Source organism: Nothobranchius furzeri, chromosome 13 (genome assembly GCF_043380555.1).
Source record: "Nothobranchius furzeri strain GRZ-AD chromosome 13, NfurGRZ-RIMD1, whole genome shotgun sequence".
NCBI lineage: Eukaryota > Metazoa > Chordata > Actinopteri > Cyprinodontiformes > Nothobranchiidae > Nothobranchius > Nothobranchius furzeri.
In genome coordinates, this window is record NC_091753.1 from 28,885,802 (window position 1) to 28,903,835 (window position 18,034).

The 18,034-nt window shown below is 43.0% G+C and overlaps 1 protein-coding gene across 7 annotated transcripts in view; it reads right to left on the minus strand.

Moving 5' to 3' along the window:
• Positions 1–1,842: 1,842 nt before the first annotated feature.
• Positions 1,843–18,034, minus strand: part of dscamb (Down syndrome cell adhesion molecule b) — a 184,735-nt gene continuing 168,543 nt past the window's right edge. For 4 of the 7 annotated variants that reach the window (XM_015951843.3, XM_070543465.1, XM_070543463.1 and 1 more), the window contains 11 exons: positions 17,788–17,954; positions 16,979–17,077; positions 15,847–16,035; positions 15,252–15,542; positions 14,532–14,708; positions 13,203–13,233; positions 12,873–12,988; positions 12,632–12,796; positions 9,909–10,109; positions 9,525–9,827; positions 1,843–3,324 (listed from right to left, as the gene is read on the minus strand). In XM_015951843.3, coding sequence (XP_015807329.3) covers positions 2,807–3,324; positions 9,525–9,827; positions 9,909–10,109; positions 12,632–12,796; positions 12,873–12,988; positions 13,203–13,233; positions 14,532–14,708; positions 15,252–15,542; positions 15,847–16,035; positions 16,979–17,077; positions 17,788–17,954 — 2,257 coding nt within the window. In that variant the 3' untranslated portion in view covers positions 1,843–2,806. The remainder of the gene's footprint in view (positions 3,325–9,524; positions 9,828–9,908; positions 10,110–12,631; positions 12,797–12,872; positions 12,989–13,202; positions 13,234–14,531; positions 14,709–15,251; positions 15,543–15,846; positions 16,036–16,978; positions 17,078–17,787; positions 17,955–18,034) is intronic. The other 3 variants (XM_070543467.1, XM_070543466.1, XM_070543464.1) reach the window with 1 other exon arrangement.

Below are 18,034 nucleotides of genomic sequence, written 5' to 3' on the forward strand. Positions count from 1 at the left end.
CGACGCTCTGGGATGGTGCGTCATCAGTGTGTCCCTGACCGTCGTCTCCTGACGTGATGGGGCATCCCGAATCGTCATATATTGACACTTGGTCACGCGTGTCACATATTGACGCTTTGGGTGTGAGAATACCAGGACTTAATGCGCTTTTCAAGAAACATTCTTTCTTGAAGATGAGCAACGGTATCTTGGTGCATGTTTCTGATGCATCCCCTTTACCTACTTCCATTGTGCCTCGGACCAACGGGGGGGATGATGCTTGTACATGCCCATGATCTTCCGTATACAGGGCACAAGGGTGAGGAAGCAACATTCATTGCATTACGACAAGTTGCATATTGGCCAGGAATGAGCGGAGATGTACAGAATTACATCCGAGGATGCCTGGTTTGCTGCCCACTTCAACCAGCAAACCCTGCACAACGAGCTCCACCACCCAATCAGCTCTCACTAGGTTCGATGAAACAGCTAATCAGGAAAAAGAATAAAAGGAGACTAGATGAAGTAAACAAACAGCTAGCTTAAATCAGCTAAAAGGTTATAAGCAGACTTCAATAAACCTTAAACAGGATACCACGCAGATCGAATTGGTAAAAGAAACCAAAATAACTGTCATAACATTCACAGAGAATGAGCTGGTTACCCTGCGTTACAATAGCATGACTTTGTGACTGAATGAAATAACCAATTAACATGATTCACTAACGGCTATCTCATGTCTCTCACTAACTCAAGAAGGACAACAACTATTTCACACAAAGTTTTTCTCGATCTCGAGAATAGTCAGCGCATTCTGGCAAGAATTCATTCTTTAGATTGATTTGTGGTGTTAAATTTGAGACTGATTACATTGAACAAATCTGAATATCAATTCAAGTGTTCCAAGTTAACACTAACAAAAACTTGGTGGTGCCCCGATTAACTAATACAAGATTATAAACAACTAAACAAGCTGAATCCACACCACATTTGAAATGTCAAACCTATATTAATCGCTACAAGTGTTATGTTAAATGCACAGCATTTTCTCCATTCAACCAGCGAAACAAAGTACATACATATAATTTTACTTACTGATAAAAAGAAAACAGAGACTTCATGGATGATCTCTTGATCACAGCTTGCCCTTTTGGTCCAAATAATTCCACGATCCAAACACAAACACACAGAGGACACAGCTAAAGTTCAGAGTTGAAATAGCTGAACATATATTAACATGAGGCCCAGGCTGAGGGCTTTCCCAGAGCTAACCACTAGTGCTAGCTCTGAAGCTCATGCCACCTATCAATCAAATCTAATAATTCATAATTTCAAGCATTTAATTACACCTAAATGGAAGAGTTACAAAGAAAATCCACACCCCCTCAGCTATCATGACTGATAATTAGACTTATTAAGCCCAAAATGTTTTTTTGAACCAGGCTGTAAACATTTTATTCCTGCTGTGTAGTTGACATTTTTAACGTGGGAGTCAACAAGCTCAGACCAAGATGGCGGCGCATGAACAACGCGAGGCTCAGTGTCTCTCCAGAATCTGCTATTTAGCTGTTTTTTATCTACTTTTAACCGGATTATTCATCCAGAATTGCTGTGCATTGCTGACCTACAGCAGACAAGAGATTCTGGACATCTGGACTTATAACTCCAACAGTTTTATCGCCGATCTCCGACTCATCCCAGAGATCTACAGAACACTGGAGGCTGCCCCCCTCCCGGCCGGGCAGAAGTTCATGCAGACGGCGCCGAGAACGTAAACAAAGGTGAGGTAGGCGCGGAGGGCTACGGGCCAAGCTAAAATATCCTTTGTAAACCATCTGGAACATCACGAATCAAACTCAGATGTGTGCAAACATGACTAAGGACTTTATTAACCAAATCATTTTCCCCATAATATTGACAAATAAAAGTGATCTCTTTATATATATTCACACTGTATACTTTCTTATTGTGACAAAAATTCTCTTTTTATCTTTTGGATTTCCAGCCATTCCTGTTAATTGTCATTTGTTCAGTCGCCATGCAGTTGTCAGGAAGTTTGAAAGACATTACGCTTGGTCTGCATTGGCGGCTGTGTCTGGCATCTCTCTTCTTCTTCTCTCTATTGGCTCCTCAAAGAGTGGAAACTTCCTTGATTTCCAAATCACAGATTTCATTACACATTAAAAAAGAAATTAAATCAGGAAAGCAATCTGCTCCTGCAGAGTCATCCTCTTCCCTTATTATCTTTTAGATATTTTCTGTTTTTTTACAATAATAATAATGATGATGATAATAATAATTATGACTATAATTGTCCTCGATATAAATTCAATATGACTTTTTTCTCTTTTTCAAATTTTAAATAAATCATTTTGGCAATCCTCCTATTTTGTCACTTTAGCATAAAATAATACTCAAGTAGAAAATAAAAACTGTGAGAGAAAACTCTTCAGATGAGGAACGAGATGTGAGAGAAAGAAACGTGTGAATGCAACAGTGGAGAGAGAGAGAGAGAGAGAGAGAGAGAGAGAGAGAGAGAGAGAGAGAAAGAGAGAGAGAGAGAAAGAGAAAGAGAGAGAGAGAGAGAGAGAGAGAGAGAGAGAGAGAGAGAGAGAGAGAGAGAGGACAGAAAGAAAAGAGTAAAAGAAAGACAGACAGACTCAAATAGAAGCATCCATATCAGATGCATGTCAGAATTGACTTTATGTACAACAGTTTCTGTTGTGGCAAACTGTCCATCCCGTATCGGTGGTCTGTCTCTTGTCCTTCCTCCTACGTTGTCTCTGCAGCAGTCCTGATGTCTGACGCTGTCCTGTGTGTCCCAGTGTTATACCAGAGTGTACGACTTGGCATAAGGGTTGTTGCTCTGTTTCAGGTGTCCTCTGGAGTCCAGCAGAGACTCCTGGGAGGTGCTGAGCTTGGCAGCCTGTGCTTGAGCTAAATCTCCTGAGGAAGGGACCTCTCCACGGACCTCCCCCCTGGCCTCCCCCCTCTCTCGGACCTCTCTGTGAGGGAGGGTGGAGGAAGTTCCTGGCTGCCACTGCTGCACCTCCCTGGGAGAGGGCACTTCCATGGGGGTGGGCTCCATTGGAGGTGGCCTCTTAAGGGTGCGGCTTCTCTGGGGTTCAAGGCAGGCCTGGCCCATAGCTCCTCCGCCTCCTCTCGTTTCCCCTGTAGCACCAGCAGCTCCTCCGCTTGTTCCTGCAGCTCCACCACCTCCTCCACCTCCACTGCTGCTGCTGCCACTACTGCTGCTGACCGCCCCTCCTCGGGCTGGCAGAGGCACTCCGCGGTTCAACAGGAAGTCCATTCGGAGGTAGGGTGGCAAATGGACTAGCTCTCCTCCTGGGCGGCAACACACAGAGGAGAACCAGGTGGTAGATTACACATAATTAAATGAGGCTGATTGAAATGCTCCAAATCAGTAAATCTACTTTTTCACAGCAATAAATAAACATTGCGGATGAGTTTTTGGTTCTGATTCGTCTTCATATGTTCATGTATCTTTTTCACCCAAAAACAAACCCAATAATTTTCACATTACCCCATAGCTACAGGACTGAATCAGAACAGACCCAACTGGGTTTTCTGTTGGCATGAGTGTAACTCTGACATTTACTTTGACACCGTTTAATCAGTTTCTTTGGTGCATTTTCCATAAACTGAAGCAGAAGTGAGAAACACTCCTCTGTGGAGCTGCCAAAGAAAGTGAGTTTTTATTTTATTTATGTTCATTATATCAGTAAAAATATTGATCGTTCAGCTTCAACTCATCAAACTTCATAGGAAATTTTAAAACAAATGTACGATTAAATGAAGGTTTAAATTTAAATTTATTTTTTTAGATATTTTATTTATAGTTTCAATAGTTTTAGTAGGATTTGATTCATTTAATATTTGGATTTTCTCTTTTTTTATTGAAAATTGTATAAATGTTTTTATGTAATAGAATAAATATTTATATGTAACGGAACGTAATGACGTTTTTTTCCCCCCTTCTTAGCTCAAGACCAGTCTGCATGAGAGATATAGTCTCAAGGTCTCATGCATTCCTTCTAACCTGCTTATTTTCAGCTCAACAGAAGAACGAAGAATGAACTCTCTGCTTTTAATTAATCAAAGAACTATATTTTAATAAAGCTAATCCATCAAAGTGTTAGTCAAAAAATAAGATGTGACTGATCTGTGAAATCAAAATATTAATTACTTTATTATGATCCTATAGAATATAATAAGTAATATGACTTTAAGTGTTCCAACAGGACTCATTTCACGTAGCGTTAAAAGGACATAACACATTACTTTCACTGATCCAATCAGAATCTTACAGATCTGACGGAGGCGTGGTTTTGATGGTGTTTGGTCATTTTTCATTCGACAATAAACCATAACATCCGAAGTATAAAACTATGCCACGTCATCTCTAACGCCTGTTCAAAGCGTTCCAGAGAAAGTGACAATGGGGCCAATACTGATCTAAACTCTTTAACCGAAAGAACCAACGACAAGCTGAAAAATTCGTCGCTATATCAACCAGCGGCAACAGTTCCCTTCAGAATAAAAGCTGAACCATCCAGACACAGGGCTTGGGTCTCACCAGACGCTAACAACTACCTGGAAGTAACTCAAAGATGGATCTGATTGGAACCGCAGCTTTTCCTACCGGCTCGGTTCCAGAGAGGGTCCATTGGACCTTGATATTCCTGATCTACAAGGGACTTCCATGAAGGGTAGGTAGACCGACATGATGGTGTCTCGTGTTTCTGAAGCTAACCAAAGCTTAATGTGAAAACAACACCTTCAGTTCCCGTCAGAACAATCGCTTCTTCAGATTTGTTGGTTCTGATTTAACATCACACGTCATCCATCCACCGTCTCATCCATTTTAGTGACACCATACATTTAGTTTTGAAGTCAGTCTAGTTTAACTTGTTAGCAATAAAATTCTTAACTTTTAAACTTGACTCTCTCTCTTCTGTTGTCTCTGAGTTAATGCAAAGCGGTTATCGAATCCCTGCATTAAAAAGATCCAATCTTCTGGTTTAAATAACCCACGATCCGTAAGGTGGATTTCATATTTCCTATGGAATCCCATGCCTTATGGCCCATTAAATAACTGTAATCTATTTCATTACATATATATATATTTATAATAGGCAACAAATAGAAATTTTGTCCAAAGTGTCAAAACTTCACCTCAAACCAAAGATTCAGGGAGTCTTTAAGAGTAAAACCTCTTCCAAATTTTACTCAAGTTTCAAAAGACAAGCAGCTGAGTGATGTATAAAAAATGTTGCCACTTTTCTTTCAAGTAAAACTGTACAACTGGTCACCAAATAACAGAAATATTTGGTTGCTATTTTTTCACAAAAGCACAAACATGAAGGAGAACTGGTCCTTGCAGAAGAATGAATGAAAAGTTAATAGTTTCAAGTTTTTTTAATACATTTGCAAGGATCCTTCTCTTGTGAGTAAAGCTCTGTGGGGATCATGCTCTGGCGCTCTTGTTTCAGGAAGTAGAATTTAGCCACAGGAGAGAGGGGCAGAACATGGCAGAGTTTAGAGTTGTATTTCTTAATATTTGGACATCTCTCCTCTGATTGGCTAAAAGCAACACGACTCTAACTAAAACAAAAAAAACTTTTATTTTTGAATGCAGGGTTTATGTAGAAAGGTTAAGAACACCTAATATCTTACCTGTTCTAGATATCACTTTGTTTGGAGGAACAAAGACCACTGCTGTCTTAAAACAGCTTAGGTATTGTAGCGGTGTGCACAAACCTCTATATAAGACATTGTTGTTCTATGATGTTCGTTTGGTATTTGAAAAAGCAAACAAAACAAACAAAAAATTTAAATATGTATATATGAGCTAACCATGAGAACTCTGCTTCAACACATTCAAGGTACAATTTTAAAATACCGTAAATCCTCTAATACAGGCCCGGGCCTGTATTTGACTCAAGCTCATCAAGCTCCAGGCCTTTATTGGAAGGAGGGCCAGAATTAGAGGCAGGCCTCAATTTCTATTTGAGCAAAATGAACTAATGGTTCGCTGGAGTTTTTGACAATTAAAATTGCGCCCACATTTTGAAAGTTAAACACATTTCTTTTAACAACGGTAGTTTCTGCTTCAGCCATCTCCCCCCTCCCCCTGTGCAGCGGCCGCAAACTCACTGATGCGCCTGCAGCCTCTCAGAGTTCCTGCTGCTCTAAACATTAAAATAATTATTTCATTTTCTGTTCCTCACTTCTGATTACCTTCAATGGTGTCTGTTTGTTGCAACCACCAGGTACAAAAACTAACTTGTTTTTATTTGACTATTTTTCTGTCCTGTCTGTTTATTATCTTCCTGCATCTCCTCTCAATCCTAAAGAAAAACTGCTACCTGGGTTCATATATATTCACCTTATGAGTTACCTTTGAACTGCAGTTCTAAAAGATCTACCGACCGCAAAAACAGCGGGGTGCGCGCTGCGCCCCGTCGCACCGGTGAGGTGCGTCACCAGAGGACAAGGTGATGCGTCCCGCTCCACTGCAGCGAAACGCATCAGGCACAAATAAAAGAATAAAAGACAGCAAACATAAAAGGAAATGAGCCGACATGAACGATCGCGTGTTAAATTAGTTTTTGAGGTGGCGACACCTGATTTGATAATGTTACTGTGGCCGTGCTCAGGACGCAGATGTCTGGAGCGCGTCAACAATCAGAGCTTTGCATGCGCAGGCTGGTTAAGGTTAGGATGGGGGTGAGGGGAAGGTTAAATTGCAAGAGGGTAAACATCACAATTTGGTTAAATGTCCGTTTTACGGCGGGTGTTGGTACCGACGCTCTGGCACAGCGTGTTGCCTCCCGACGCGCAGGAGCTTGTCACCTGCTGACAGCAGGCTGCTGTCTTTTCCGAGGACTGCATCTTGCCGGTCATTATCACGTGACAGCGACTAGTCGATGACAGGCATAAAAAGTCACTATAGAGCGGTGAAGTCAACTAGTGACTAGTTCATACAACCCCTACTGCTCCCCAGAGTGTTCTGCAGCATAATCAGCACGTTCTCTTTGAACTTGATATCAAATTTTCGCCTCCTCTTCGTCTCCGCACGGTTAAAGTTACCCTCGCGGTCTATCACTGGCAAATCAAAAGTGAGATGGATGACACAATCGCCCCCCTGTGGTACTTGCTTGTTACCACATTCCACCCGGCCACAATAAAAAACCGGCCATTATTCACCTCCGCCGACTCCGACACCGGCCAAAATGTGATACCCGGCCGTTAGTTGAATACAGGCCAATATTAGAGGATTCATGGTAATACTTCACTGGGCGCGGTTCATTCAACATAAAAATCCTAACAAATTTTCACCTGATCTTCTCCTTCCAACGAGTACCGTAACAGCTCTAAAAAGGATCTTAGCAGATAGTCCTACCATGTGTGGTGTTTCATGATTTCTCTAATTGGCTCAAAAAGATGTCAGGACAGCTTTGATCATAAATCAGAGCTATCAAACATGTTGGATTTTTGAGGACAAACAAGCCTGCTGCCTGTTGCATGTAACAGGTAGCCAATCAGAAAGTGAGGTGACAGAAGCTAGCAGCACTTTCCTCCTTCACTATGTTTGTCTACTGCAAAGTCACATTTGGACTTGTGAGGTGTCTCGTCTGACTGGGGAATGTTTGTGCATAATTGGCTTGTGTGTAGTTTTTGCCATGTTACCGCAGAGCACACACACTAGGACTAAAACTGTAGATCTATGATTTTTTTAAATCCCATGCGCGCAGTCAGAAATAAAAAAAACACCACATAAACAGGGCCTAATTTACAATTATTAAATCAATGATTGACAGCAATGTAAAGGTCAGTATGAATCTAAGATGTGAAAGATGTCAAAATTCATCTTTTCAGACATACTTATCAATCTGATAAGAACTAATCCTCGTTTCTCCCTCGTTTTAGGGATGTTTAAACCTTTAATCATGAGTTCTGAATCAGTTAGGACTTGGGTTTCTTTAGCCTCTGTTTGAAATGATGAACTAACAAAAATGTCCCTTGTTGTTTCTGGCTAATTGTGGAGATGTCAGTATGCCTGAAGGAGATCTACAAACACTGCACACAAAAAAAAAATCTTTTACAACCAGTGTTTAAGATGTCAGAAATGTTCAAATGGAACTGATTTTTGTGGGATTCACTAACTTCCAAGCTACACTGCTTCTGTCCGATGCTCGAAAGGAATTCATTAGTGAGAAACTAACCAGGAAAGTGAATTTACAACTGCAGCTTGATATCGGCAGCAGCCGATGTAACCGACACTCTGACCTGGTGGACTAAGAGTGTGTTATTACACTGAAAGGTCTCCTGCGCACCAGCAAAGTGCTGCTTTGTGCTCACCAACAATAGTCTCAGATCAGGTGGACAGATAGCCTTCAGTTGCCCTCTCCCTGCCCGCTGTCCTAAGCTCCAAAGTTTATAACATAATGAGGTCTGAAACTTAAGAAGGAGATCTGATGTCTTCAACTCTGGTCTGGTCAAACTGAGAGGCTTGATCCGTCCACACAGACCTAAAGGAGACCTCCAACATGGCTAATTACCAGCAGTTACACATTGTAACACCAGGGCAGCGGGGACGGTGGACGAGCTGTCTACATGTGTCTGAGGGGAGCGTGTCTGTCTGTTTGGACGTCTGTGCATTGTGTGTGGTCAATGGCTGCCTGTAACTGATCTGCTGTTACCTGGACGAGCAAAAGGTTGTGTAAGGTGAATCTCCAACATTGCAGCACATGTCCAGAAATAAAATCTATGAATTAAGTTGTACATTAATTGTAGCTGAATATTGTAATTTTGTTCTTGTGTGCTGAAGACAAACTTTATTTATGGTTTTATGAATTCTGGTGAGAGAAGTTACCTTATTAATGTTACAAAAGCTGCAGGAAAACAAAGTTTCTCCCACAAAAAGCTTCCTAATTAACTGTGTGTGAGTTTAATTAGACTCGGTCTCACGGTGTCACACCCTGTCCTGTCTGCCTGTTTGGTTCAGCCATGTGTCTCTGTTAATTGCTCCCACCTGCCTCTCGTTTTCCAATCACCCAAGCTCCCAGTCCTCTTCTATTTAAACCCCTTCAGTTCTGCGTCTCGTGTTGGCTCATTGTTTCTGTGTCAGCGTGTTCCCGATTAAAATCCCTGTTTTAATGTTCCTGTCTGCCTGCCTCCTTCTTCACCTGCGTGTGGATCCTCACCTCCATCTCACTCACCAGCACACTGTGTGCTGCAAAACTCTGAAGACTAATGGGAAGCACAGATGAACACGAAACTGAAGGAAGTTTAATTAAAACAAAGGCCGGACAAAAGCTAATCGAGGGGCTTTTACAGACAGGCTATTAACTAACAAATAAAAAAAGGAATGGTCTTTCTTCTGAGGTTACAAAATACTCAATCAGTGCTGCTTTTCAAGAAAAAAAAAGTTAAGTTAGAATGTTTTACACATTTGAAAGAAAAAGGCATTTAATGGACTGACTAGTGATCCGTGTGCAGCTGTAGCGCTCGTTCCTCACCTGGTCTGTGCGCTTTAGGCACGGCCATGTTCATGACCCTGCTGACATCCTGAGGTTTGGGCGGGGAAGCAGTAAAGCGGCAGATGCCCGACTCAGATGGCGTGCTGGAGGTCATGCTGTCGGTGTAGTCGTTGGTCCCTGCTGTCATCTGTTCGGATGAGGTGTCGGAGATGAAGCACTCGGTAATGGTGAACTTGGCATGGCGGAGCTGCTCCTCCATCTTGGCGTGCTCGTAGGCTCTGGCCAGTTCCTCGTAGGTGGAGGATGCGCTCTCTGTTGAAACCATGCTGCTCCGTGCACGATCTGATAATCACAAGGTGTGATAGATATTTATTAAAAGAGTTATAAAATGCTGTTCTGCTTTCCCACCTGTCTTTTTCCTACCTGTGTCCTGTGAGGGGCTGACGCTGTAGCTGTCACTCTCTTTGTCCACAGACCCGGTGGCTCGTGGTGTGGGGAGTCTCCAGTCGGTGGTCAGGGTGTGTGAGGAACTGGTGGGGTGAGGCCGGTTCAGAGTCCACTGGCTGGCGTAGCGGCTCCGTGCTGCGGCAGGGCCAGCTTTGGCAGTGCGTCTGGCAGTGGGATCTAGCACGAATCAACGGGGAAAAAAACGGTTTAATTTTCTCTTCAAAGTATTTTATTACTCTAGTCATTCAGTTATCTCCAAAAACAAAAATGAAAACAGGAGGGTAAAACATTTGAGGGGAATCCGAGTTTTGAGGTAAAAACATCTGATCCAAAAATATCTTGATTCTCAGACCTTTGAAGTGTCTAGTTGCATCTGGAGTCAAAACAAACATCTGCATTTCAGGCAAACATTCATACCAACAGGTGGTGTGATGGTCGAGTTGATAAGATGGCTGCTCATCCTGAGCCAGGATCCTCTGGAGCTTTCTTCCTGTTAAAGGAGGGTTTTCCTCTCCACTGTCGCTACATGCTTGCATAGTATGAGGATTGCTGTAAAGACTCTGACACAAGTCAGTGATTTGATGCTATCTGTTGGATTCCTTATATATGAAACCTTTTACCAATTGGTTTAATGAATTGAGCCGTATTCAAGGACTGAATTGAATAAAAAATGAATTACTGCTTTGCTGCTTTAGGACCAGGGCCACCAGCAACTCTCTACCAGAAAAACCTAGGAAGATGTCTGACCTTTGACCTTAAAAATGCCGTTCATGCTGGAAAACTTTCCAATGTTGCTGAATTAAAACAACCCAGTAAAGAAAAGTGGGACAGAATTCCTTCACGGTGATGCGAGAGACTCGTTATCAGTGTCACAACCACTGTGGGTTCTTATCAACGAACAAAACCATTACATGAAAACTGTATTTCCACCTTAAATTGTTTGTAGCCAGACTTTATGTTAGACAATTTGTTTATGGCTGTTTTCTCTAAATCTACAGAACTAGTATTACATCTGCTCCGGGCAGGCGGCTGGTGCTCTTTTCTTTGCTGGACATGATGAAAAATCCTCTTTAGGAAAGTCCCAGACTGGAACCATGCAGAGAAGAATGATGCTGGAAACTGTAGTCGACTGTCTTGCCATCATGGAGAGATGAAATGATGGAGGTTGTCGGTCACAAAGAGACGAAAGGCCTGAGTCATCAGAGTTCACATCACGCTGGTCTGGTTTCATGAACCAGTCATGGGACGTGTGTGTTGAACTGTGAAGGCAGGGTCAGTGTACGCTTGTGTGTATCTGTACAGATATCTGATATTGTTCTGTGACTGTTATGTTTTATTTCATGTTGGTCTATTTAGGTGTGGTTCTAGTGGGACAGCAGTAGCTCAGGAGGTAGAGCCGTTTGTCCAGTTGGAAGGTTGCAGGTTCGATCCTGGCTCTGACAAGATAATGCTACTGTTGTGTCCTTGGGCAAGACACTTTACCCACCTTGCCTGCTTGGTGGTGGTCGGAGGGACCGGTGGTGCCCGTGTTTGGCATGCCTCGCCCCTGTCAGTGCGCCCCAGGGCAGCTGTGGCTACATGTTTATGTATTTACATCGTAGCTCATCATCACCTGTGTGTGTGTGTGTGTGTGTGTGTGTGTGTGTGTGTGTGTGTGTGTGTGTGTGTGTGTGTGTGTGTGTGTGTGTGTGTGTGTGTGTGTGTGTGTGTGTGTGTGTGTGTGTGTGTGTGTGTGTGAATGGGTGAATGACTGACTGTTTTGTGAAGCGCCTTGGGGGTTGTAGAACCCTAAGAAGGCGCAATACAAATACAAGTAATTTACTATTTACCATTCTATTCATGAAGAAATATATTTTTCTAATATTAATTTGCAGATTATTAAAATAATCAATAGGAATGAGCCTCCCCAGAAAAATGGTTTGAGGACATCCCTAGCTGTGGGTGTGCATGCAGTCAGGCCCGAGCGCCCACTCAGAACTGGTCATTGGATGAGAATGAGCCATGAAGAGGTGGAGAGATCACTGCTCCACATCAGTTTGGCTTCAGTGGAGCTTAAACACCAGAAACCTTGTGGCTGCTGCGAGAGCTGGCTCACCGTCACAGGACCAGGTCAGGTTCACTTCAAACACAAAGGAAAGGCAGTTCCCGTTCAGATGAAAGTAGTTGTTTTTCCCTGTGTGAGGGTTTCCTTAAACAAGACCGTTTTAAAGTGGGTTTCTTTAGATTAAAAAGTAAAAAAATTATTTTTCAAATCAAAATCGGCACACTTTGATATCAGCTTGTAAGTAAATATTAAAAAGAAAATGTATAAAAGCTGAGTTATCAGTTTTTTGCACATGAATTCTTGAGGTATAAACAGTTCACATCCTACCTGTTGGAGATAGCTCTTTGACCGATCACACTTTAAAAAAGCAGGGATGGGTTTGGACCAAAATGGTGTTTGAAATTAAAATGTATTTTTTAAGGCAACGGTAATCTGCTCACCTGGACTAGCCTTTAGCTCATCAATCTAACAAATTAATTTGTGCAGACTTACAAAGAGCTACCTACAACAGGACGGTTGCTCTCAACCTCTGTAAGACTCACAGCTGCACAACCACACAAACCAAGACCACAAGACAGTTGTGTTATTATTACCAACACAGGACTCACAACAGCATCACTGTTAGTAATAAAGGAAATAAATGTTGGGCACTGACGGTGGTGGGACTCACTGGTTCCAGGCCTGGCATCGGACACGTCCACCAGAGGCCCAGTGGCCTGGGACAGAGACTGGTAGTGGACTGTGTGGGTCACTGTGGAAGACTTCTGCTTGTTTGTCTCCCCAAAGTCATTGTCTGTCAACAGCACAGTGGACCTGTCATCTAAAAGACAAAAGAGCAGGTAAGACTGTGCGCGTACAGCAGTGGTGACCCCTAATCCTCACTCTGAACGTCGTACCGATTGTTTCCATGGTGTCCCGCTCCTCGATGAGGAGCTGAGCTCTGGGGATGTCGATGTGCATTCTCAGTGTCTGCTGCTGCTTGTTCACTGTGTCCGGTGTCCGTGTGTTCTTACTGCAGAGAGAGAGAGAGAGGGGGAGAGAGAGAGAGAGAGGGAGAGAGAGGGAGAGAGAGAGGGGGGGGGGTACTTTACTGCTCAGCTGTGTGACTTTACTCGGAAGGTAAAAAGAACATTTGAGTTTTACTGAAAGGTGCTGGAGCTGTAGCCCACAACACCATTTATGCAAACGTAAAGGAGTGTGCACAAATTAAAATTTAAAATACATACCTCATCAGCATTTCTGCCAGGCTTTTGGCATCTGTGAAGTCAGCAAAGCGGTGGTTAATACTATTACAATTCTGTCCTGTGTTACTAAGGAAAAGCCCTCGCAATAAGCACTAATAAATCTTCTTTAAAAGTACTCTGAATGCACTGGAGCATTGCAAAACACACAGACACGTTTTCTTAATAATAATAAAAAAACCTCCCTTTTGCATAACTTTACTCAGGTTAGCTGGTGGAGAAACACTCCGGCAGGAAGATATAACAATATGACACTAAATAATCATGCAGACATACACTCACAGCCACTTCAGGTACACCTGCTCAGTCAGTCACATGGTAGCAGCTCAAAACATTTAGTCATCTAGCTGTGGTGTACTAAGGTCTGCAGAGCAGCCTCTCTGAACCTTGAGGCAGATGGACTCCAGCAGCAGAAGACCACACCAGGTGTCTCTCCTGTCAGCTATGAACAGGAAACTGAGGCTACAACTCCAACAGGACCACCAGAACTGGACATCTTTCCTGGTCTGATGAGTCTGGATTTCAGCTGCAACATTCAGATTGTCTGGTCAGAATCTGCTGTCACCAAGATGACAGCATGGATCCATCCTGCCACGGTCCAGCTTGGCGGTGTAATGATGTAATGGTCATTATTACTCACCATCTGCCATTTAAGCAGCATTTAAACTACGGTCAGGGCTGACTGGCCTTGGTAGGGTCATTTGCATGCGGAGCCCAAAGCTTTTTTGGCCCTACTTCTCTGTTTTCATCCTGAGCCAACCACACCCACCTACATGTGCACTGATTAGCCGCCTGAAGTTATGTCACTGTCACACCTACCTAATGGAAGCCCCTGATTGCCGGGGGGGGGCTGCCCCACCTGCCCCTTGTAGAGCTAACCAAATTATAAATGTGCCAGAAATACCACCTGAGCCTGGTTTTAACACCACATCTTACCTGAGTATTGGTGCTAGCCATGTCCATCCCTTTATGGGTGGACCTATCTTCTGATGTCTACTTCCAACAGGATAATGCACCATATCTCAAAGCTCATCTCTGACTGGTTTCTAGAACCACGAGTCCTCCAACCAACTCCAGTTGCCAAATCTCAGTCCAGTCAAGTCTTTTATCAACCTCTGAGGAACGTTTTCATCACCTTAATAAATCATTGACATAAAGATTTAAGGTGGCTCTGAATGCAAATGTCATTCCAACCCAGTAACACCTTGTGTACCTAATAAAGACCTGTGCACGTATAGTCTGATTTATTGGCTCATATAACAAGAACAAGCTCGTAGAAAGTAAAAGAAGAAAACTGTTTAACTTGATGCATACCTCGGAGTCTCTTGAGCCTCTGTTCCCTCCTTCTCCTCTTTAGCACCAATAGCATGATAAAAACCAGCACAGCAACCACCAGGATGGATGTGATGGTCACCACCATTTTCAGACCTCCACTGCCTGACATGTTGTCTGAGATGGGATCTCCTGTTTTCAGCAGTGGAGGGATGGTACCTTTGTGGAAATGGGAATAGTTAGAAAACAGGCTCCAACCTTTCCCTTGGACCGATTAAGCGTTATAGCTAAAACTCCCAACAGGCAATGACAGATGATCTCTGATGTGTGCCTTCAGAGGGCTCACATTCTCCAGTTATTCCTTTTAATTGAACTGTTTTATAAGATCTCTTTTCTCGGGCTGTCTCCGTTCTCCCATAGCGATGACATCACGCTTCTTGCTGATCTCGTCGTTTTGTCGCTTGTGCTTTCTCGCCTGTCAAAATGCTTAAATTAATTTAATTTCTCACTCGATCCATCATCGTCTCATTAGCTAATTGTTCTGTTGGCTTGTTATCAACCGATCACCTCTTTCAGTACCATCTCTCACTCTTACATCACTGCCATGGTTACAGCTAAATTAAGTGCTGCTTCATCCAACAACAATCTCATTTTCATCACTTACCAACTAAATATTGTTTAATATTTTTTTCAAATATTTGATTACATTTGGAACAAAATAAACCATCGATTCCCAGTGCAGGTCGCTTCTGTCTAACTCACTTCCGTCAGCGTTGAGAGTGGCGAAGGTGATCCGCTTCTCCCCTGAGCCAGCGCTGTTGGTGACCTTCATCTGCAGCTCGTACCATGTGGCCTCCTGCAGGTCGTATAGGATGTAGCCTTTAGTGAGCGAGGTGCGCTGGGCGGTGGTCCAGGTGGAAGAGTCCACGGCTCGGTACTCCAGTATGAACGAGGTGATCGGACAGCCACCGTTGTTCCAGCCAGCCAGGTTGAGCCTGACCCGGGTGGAGTTGATGCTGGTGAAAAGTTCATGTTCTTTGGCAAATTGAGGTTCTGAGTGGGGAAAAATATGGACAGCAGAACCTCATCATGTCGCACCTAAAGATCACAGTCCAACACCATTATGATAACATCTCTGAGCCATTATGAATTAGTTTTTCATCCTGAATTAAATGAGATTTGGCATTTTATGTGTATTTTAATAGAAAATAAGTAAATCCCAACTCTCAACACTGTATTTTTTTCTTTGATCTCTCAGAGACGAGTGGTATTTGTGCTTTTAGGTTGGTACGTGAGCATGATTCAGAGGTAGAAATCTCAGAGAAACAAAAGAACATCATTAGTACTCCCTTCATACCTTTCCCATGGGTCTTAGCTTCAATGATCTCACTGATACGACCCGGACCCACTGCATTCTGGGCCGTCAGGGTGAACTTGTACCATGTGCCACACTTCAGATTCTCCAGACGGTACGAACGCTCACTGGGGCTGATGGGAAAACTGCCCCATTGCTCACTGTTGTCCTCTGAGTACTGCAGGATGTAACCTAGGAGGGAGGAGAGCAAGTCATATAAACAAACCTGAAGCCATTCACAGTAAATTGGATAAAGTTTAATTGAGATGTTCAAGATTTTTTGTAATTGCAGAAATCGGATCTAGATAAACTTCTACTGCAGGGGTGATTCCAACCTGAAACTGTGATTGTTTAAAGCATCTAAATATAAAATGACAGTCTTGTGATGAATGATAAATGACCCGCACTTGTATAGCGCCTCTCAGAGTAAGAACTCCAAAGCGCTTTACACTACAGTGTATCATTCATCCATTCACACACATTCACACACAGATGGTGATGAGCTACGATGTAGCCACAGTTGCCCTGGGGCACACTGACAGAGGCGAGGTTGCCGAGCACAGACGCCACCGGTCCCTCCGACCACCACCAGCAGGCAAGGTGCTGCTGGAGGTGGTCTTTTAGCTTATTAATTTCGAATGTTGCTCATAAAAACATGAGTATTCCTTTGTTGCTGATAGATCACTTACAAGATTAAATGTTCTTAAATTAACAAACAAAAACACCAATTTGTTAGCATGCTAGTGACTCTGCAAGTAAAACATACATGATTAAGTATTTCCTTCCACTGGGGTGTGGTGACAGTGTGAGCCATCCATGAAGAAGATTACATTCAAGACTACAAATAGACTTTAGTGATCCCAGGTGTGTGTGTGTGTGTTCTGGTGATGAATGATGCTACAAGCAGGGAGAGAAAACACACACCAGAGAAGGTACCTGTGGTGACCACAGCTCTGCAGCTTGATTAGGAGGTGTGATAAATCATCTCAAATAGCGATTGTGCTTTAAGATGGAACGGTTTCATCTCTCACCTGAACAAACCTAATCCCTCCCCCTGTGTTTGACCTCGATCAGGTGCAGATAGGTGGGAGGGCCATTTTGACATGTCACTGTGATGCAAGTTTGGCATCCTCACCTCTGATGGAGCTCCCGCCATTGTCACCGGGTATCCATGACAACGTGATTGATGTGGTGGTAGTCTTGGTAACAGTGAGGCGTGGCTGGTCAGGAGGCACTGTGGACAGAGGGATGAACATTAAATAATTAGTATTGGCATCATAATGGTTACTGTTAAAGGTGAACAAGAAACAAACATATATATATATATATACACACACACAAGTATATTTAATTATATTTATATTTAAGTTTCTGTGCATAAAGCAATCAATATTTTCTATCTTTTTTTTTTTTTACTTTTATTCTATTGAGTTTAGCAATGGGGTGGGAACACTGTTGGTCCTCCAAAGCCTCTACCCTCTACCCATCATGTTTTAGTTTTTTTCCTGCTGTAACACACCCGATAAAATGGCTGAATCATGAATCAGGTCATGGTGCGCTGCAGAAGCCTGTTAATCACCTACTGATTTAAATCAGGTGTGTTGGAGGAAAACCTCACACAGATGAGGACACCATTAACACAGAACCCAATTCTGATAAGAGGTGAAGCTGGAAATTGATTTCTGCAGCTGGCTGGGACAAAAAAACATTTCACCTTCACGTGTGTTTCATAATGCAGTTAAACGCAGAGGGACCACCAGTCCTTTAGTTGGAAAAAGGAATGTATTCAATTATATAATAATGACTTCTAATGAAAAATGTCTCTCCTCCATGAAACCACTGTGGAGCTGCTACTGAATGTGAGGTCGAAGCAATGTTCAAATCTAATTTAGATAATAAACAAATGTAAATGGTTTGTTCGACCAGTGAAGGATCTCCTCTTGCCTTGAACCTGCAGGTTGAGCGTGATCTCGTCTGACCCCCAGTTGTTACTGGCCACACAGCTGTAATTCCCAGAATCCTCTGCTTTCACTGTACGAATAATGAAGCTGCCGTTTCCATGGACACTACGGCGACCATCCACGATAACAGGTGTAGGTGTTCCATTAGTACTGGAAGGAAAAAGACAGGAAATGATCCAGGGAGAACGTGGGTCTGGCCTGGGCGGGGGTTAATGTGTGTGAGTGGCTTA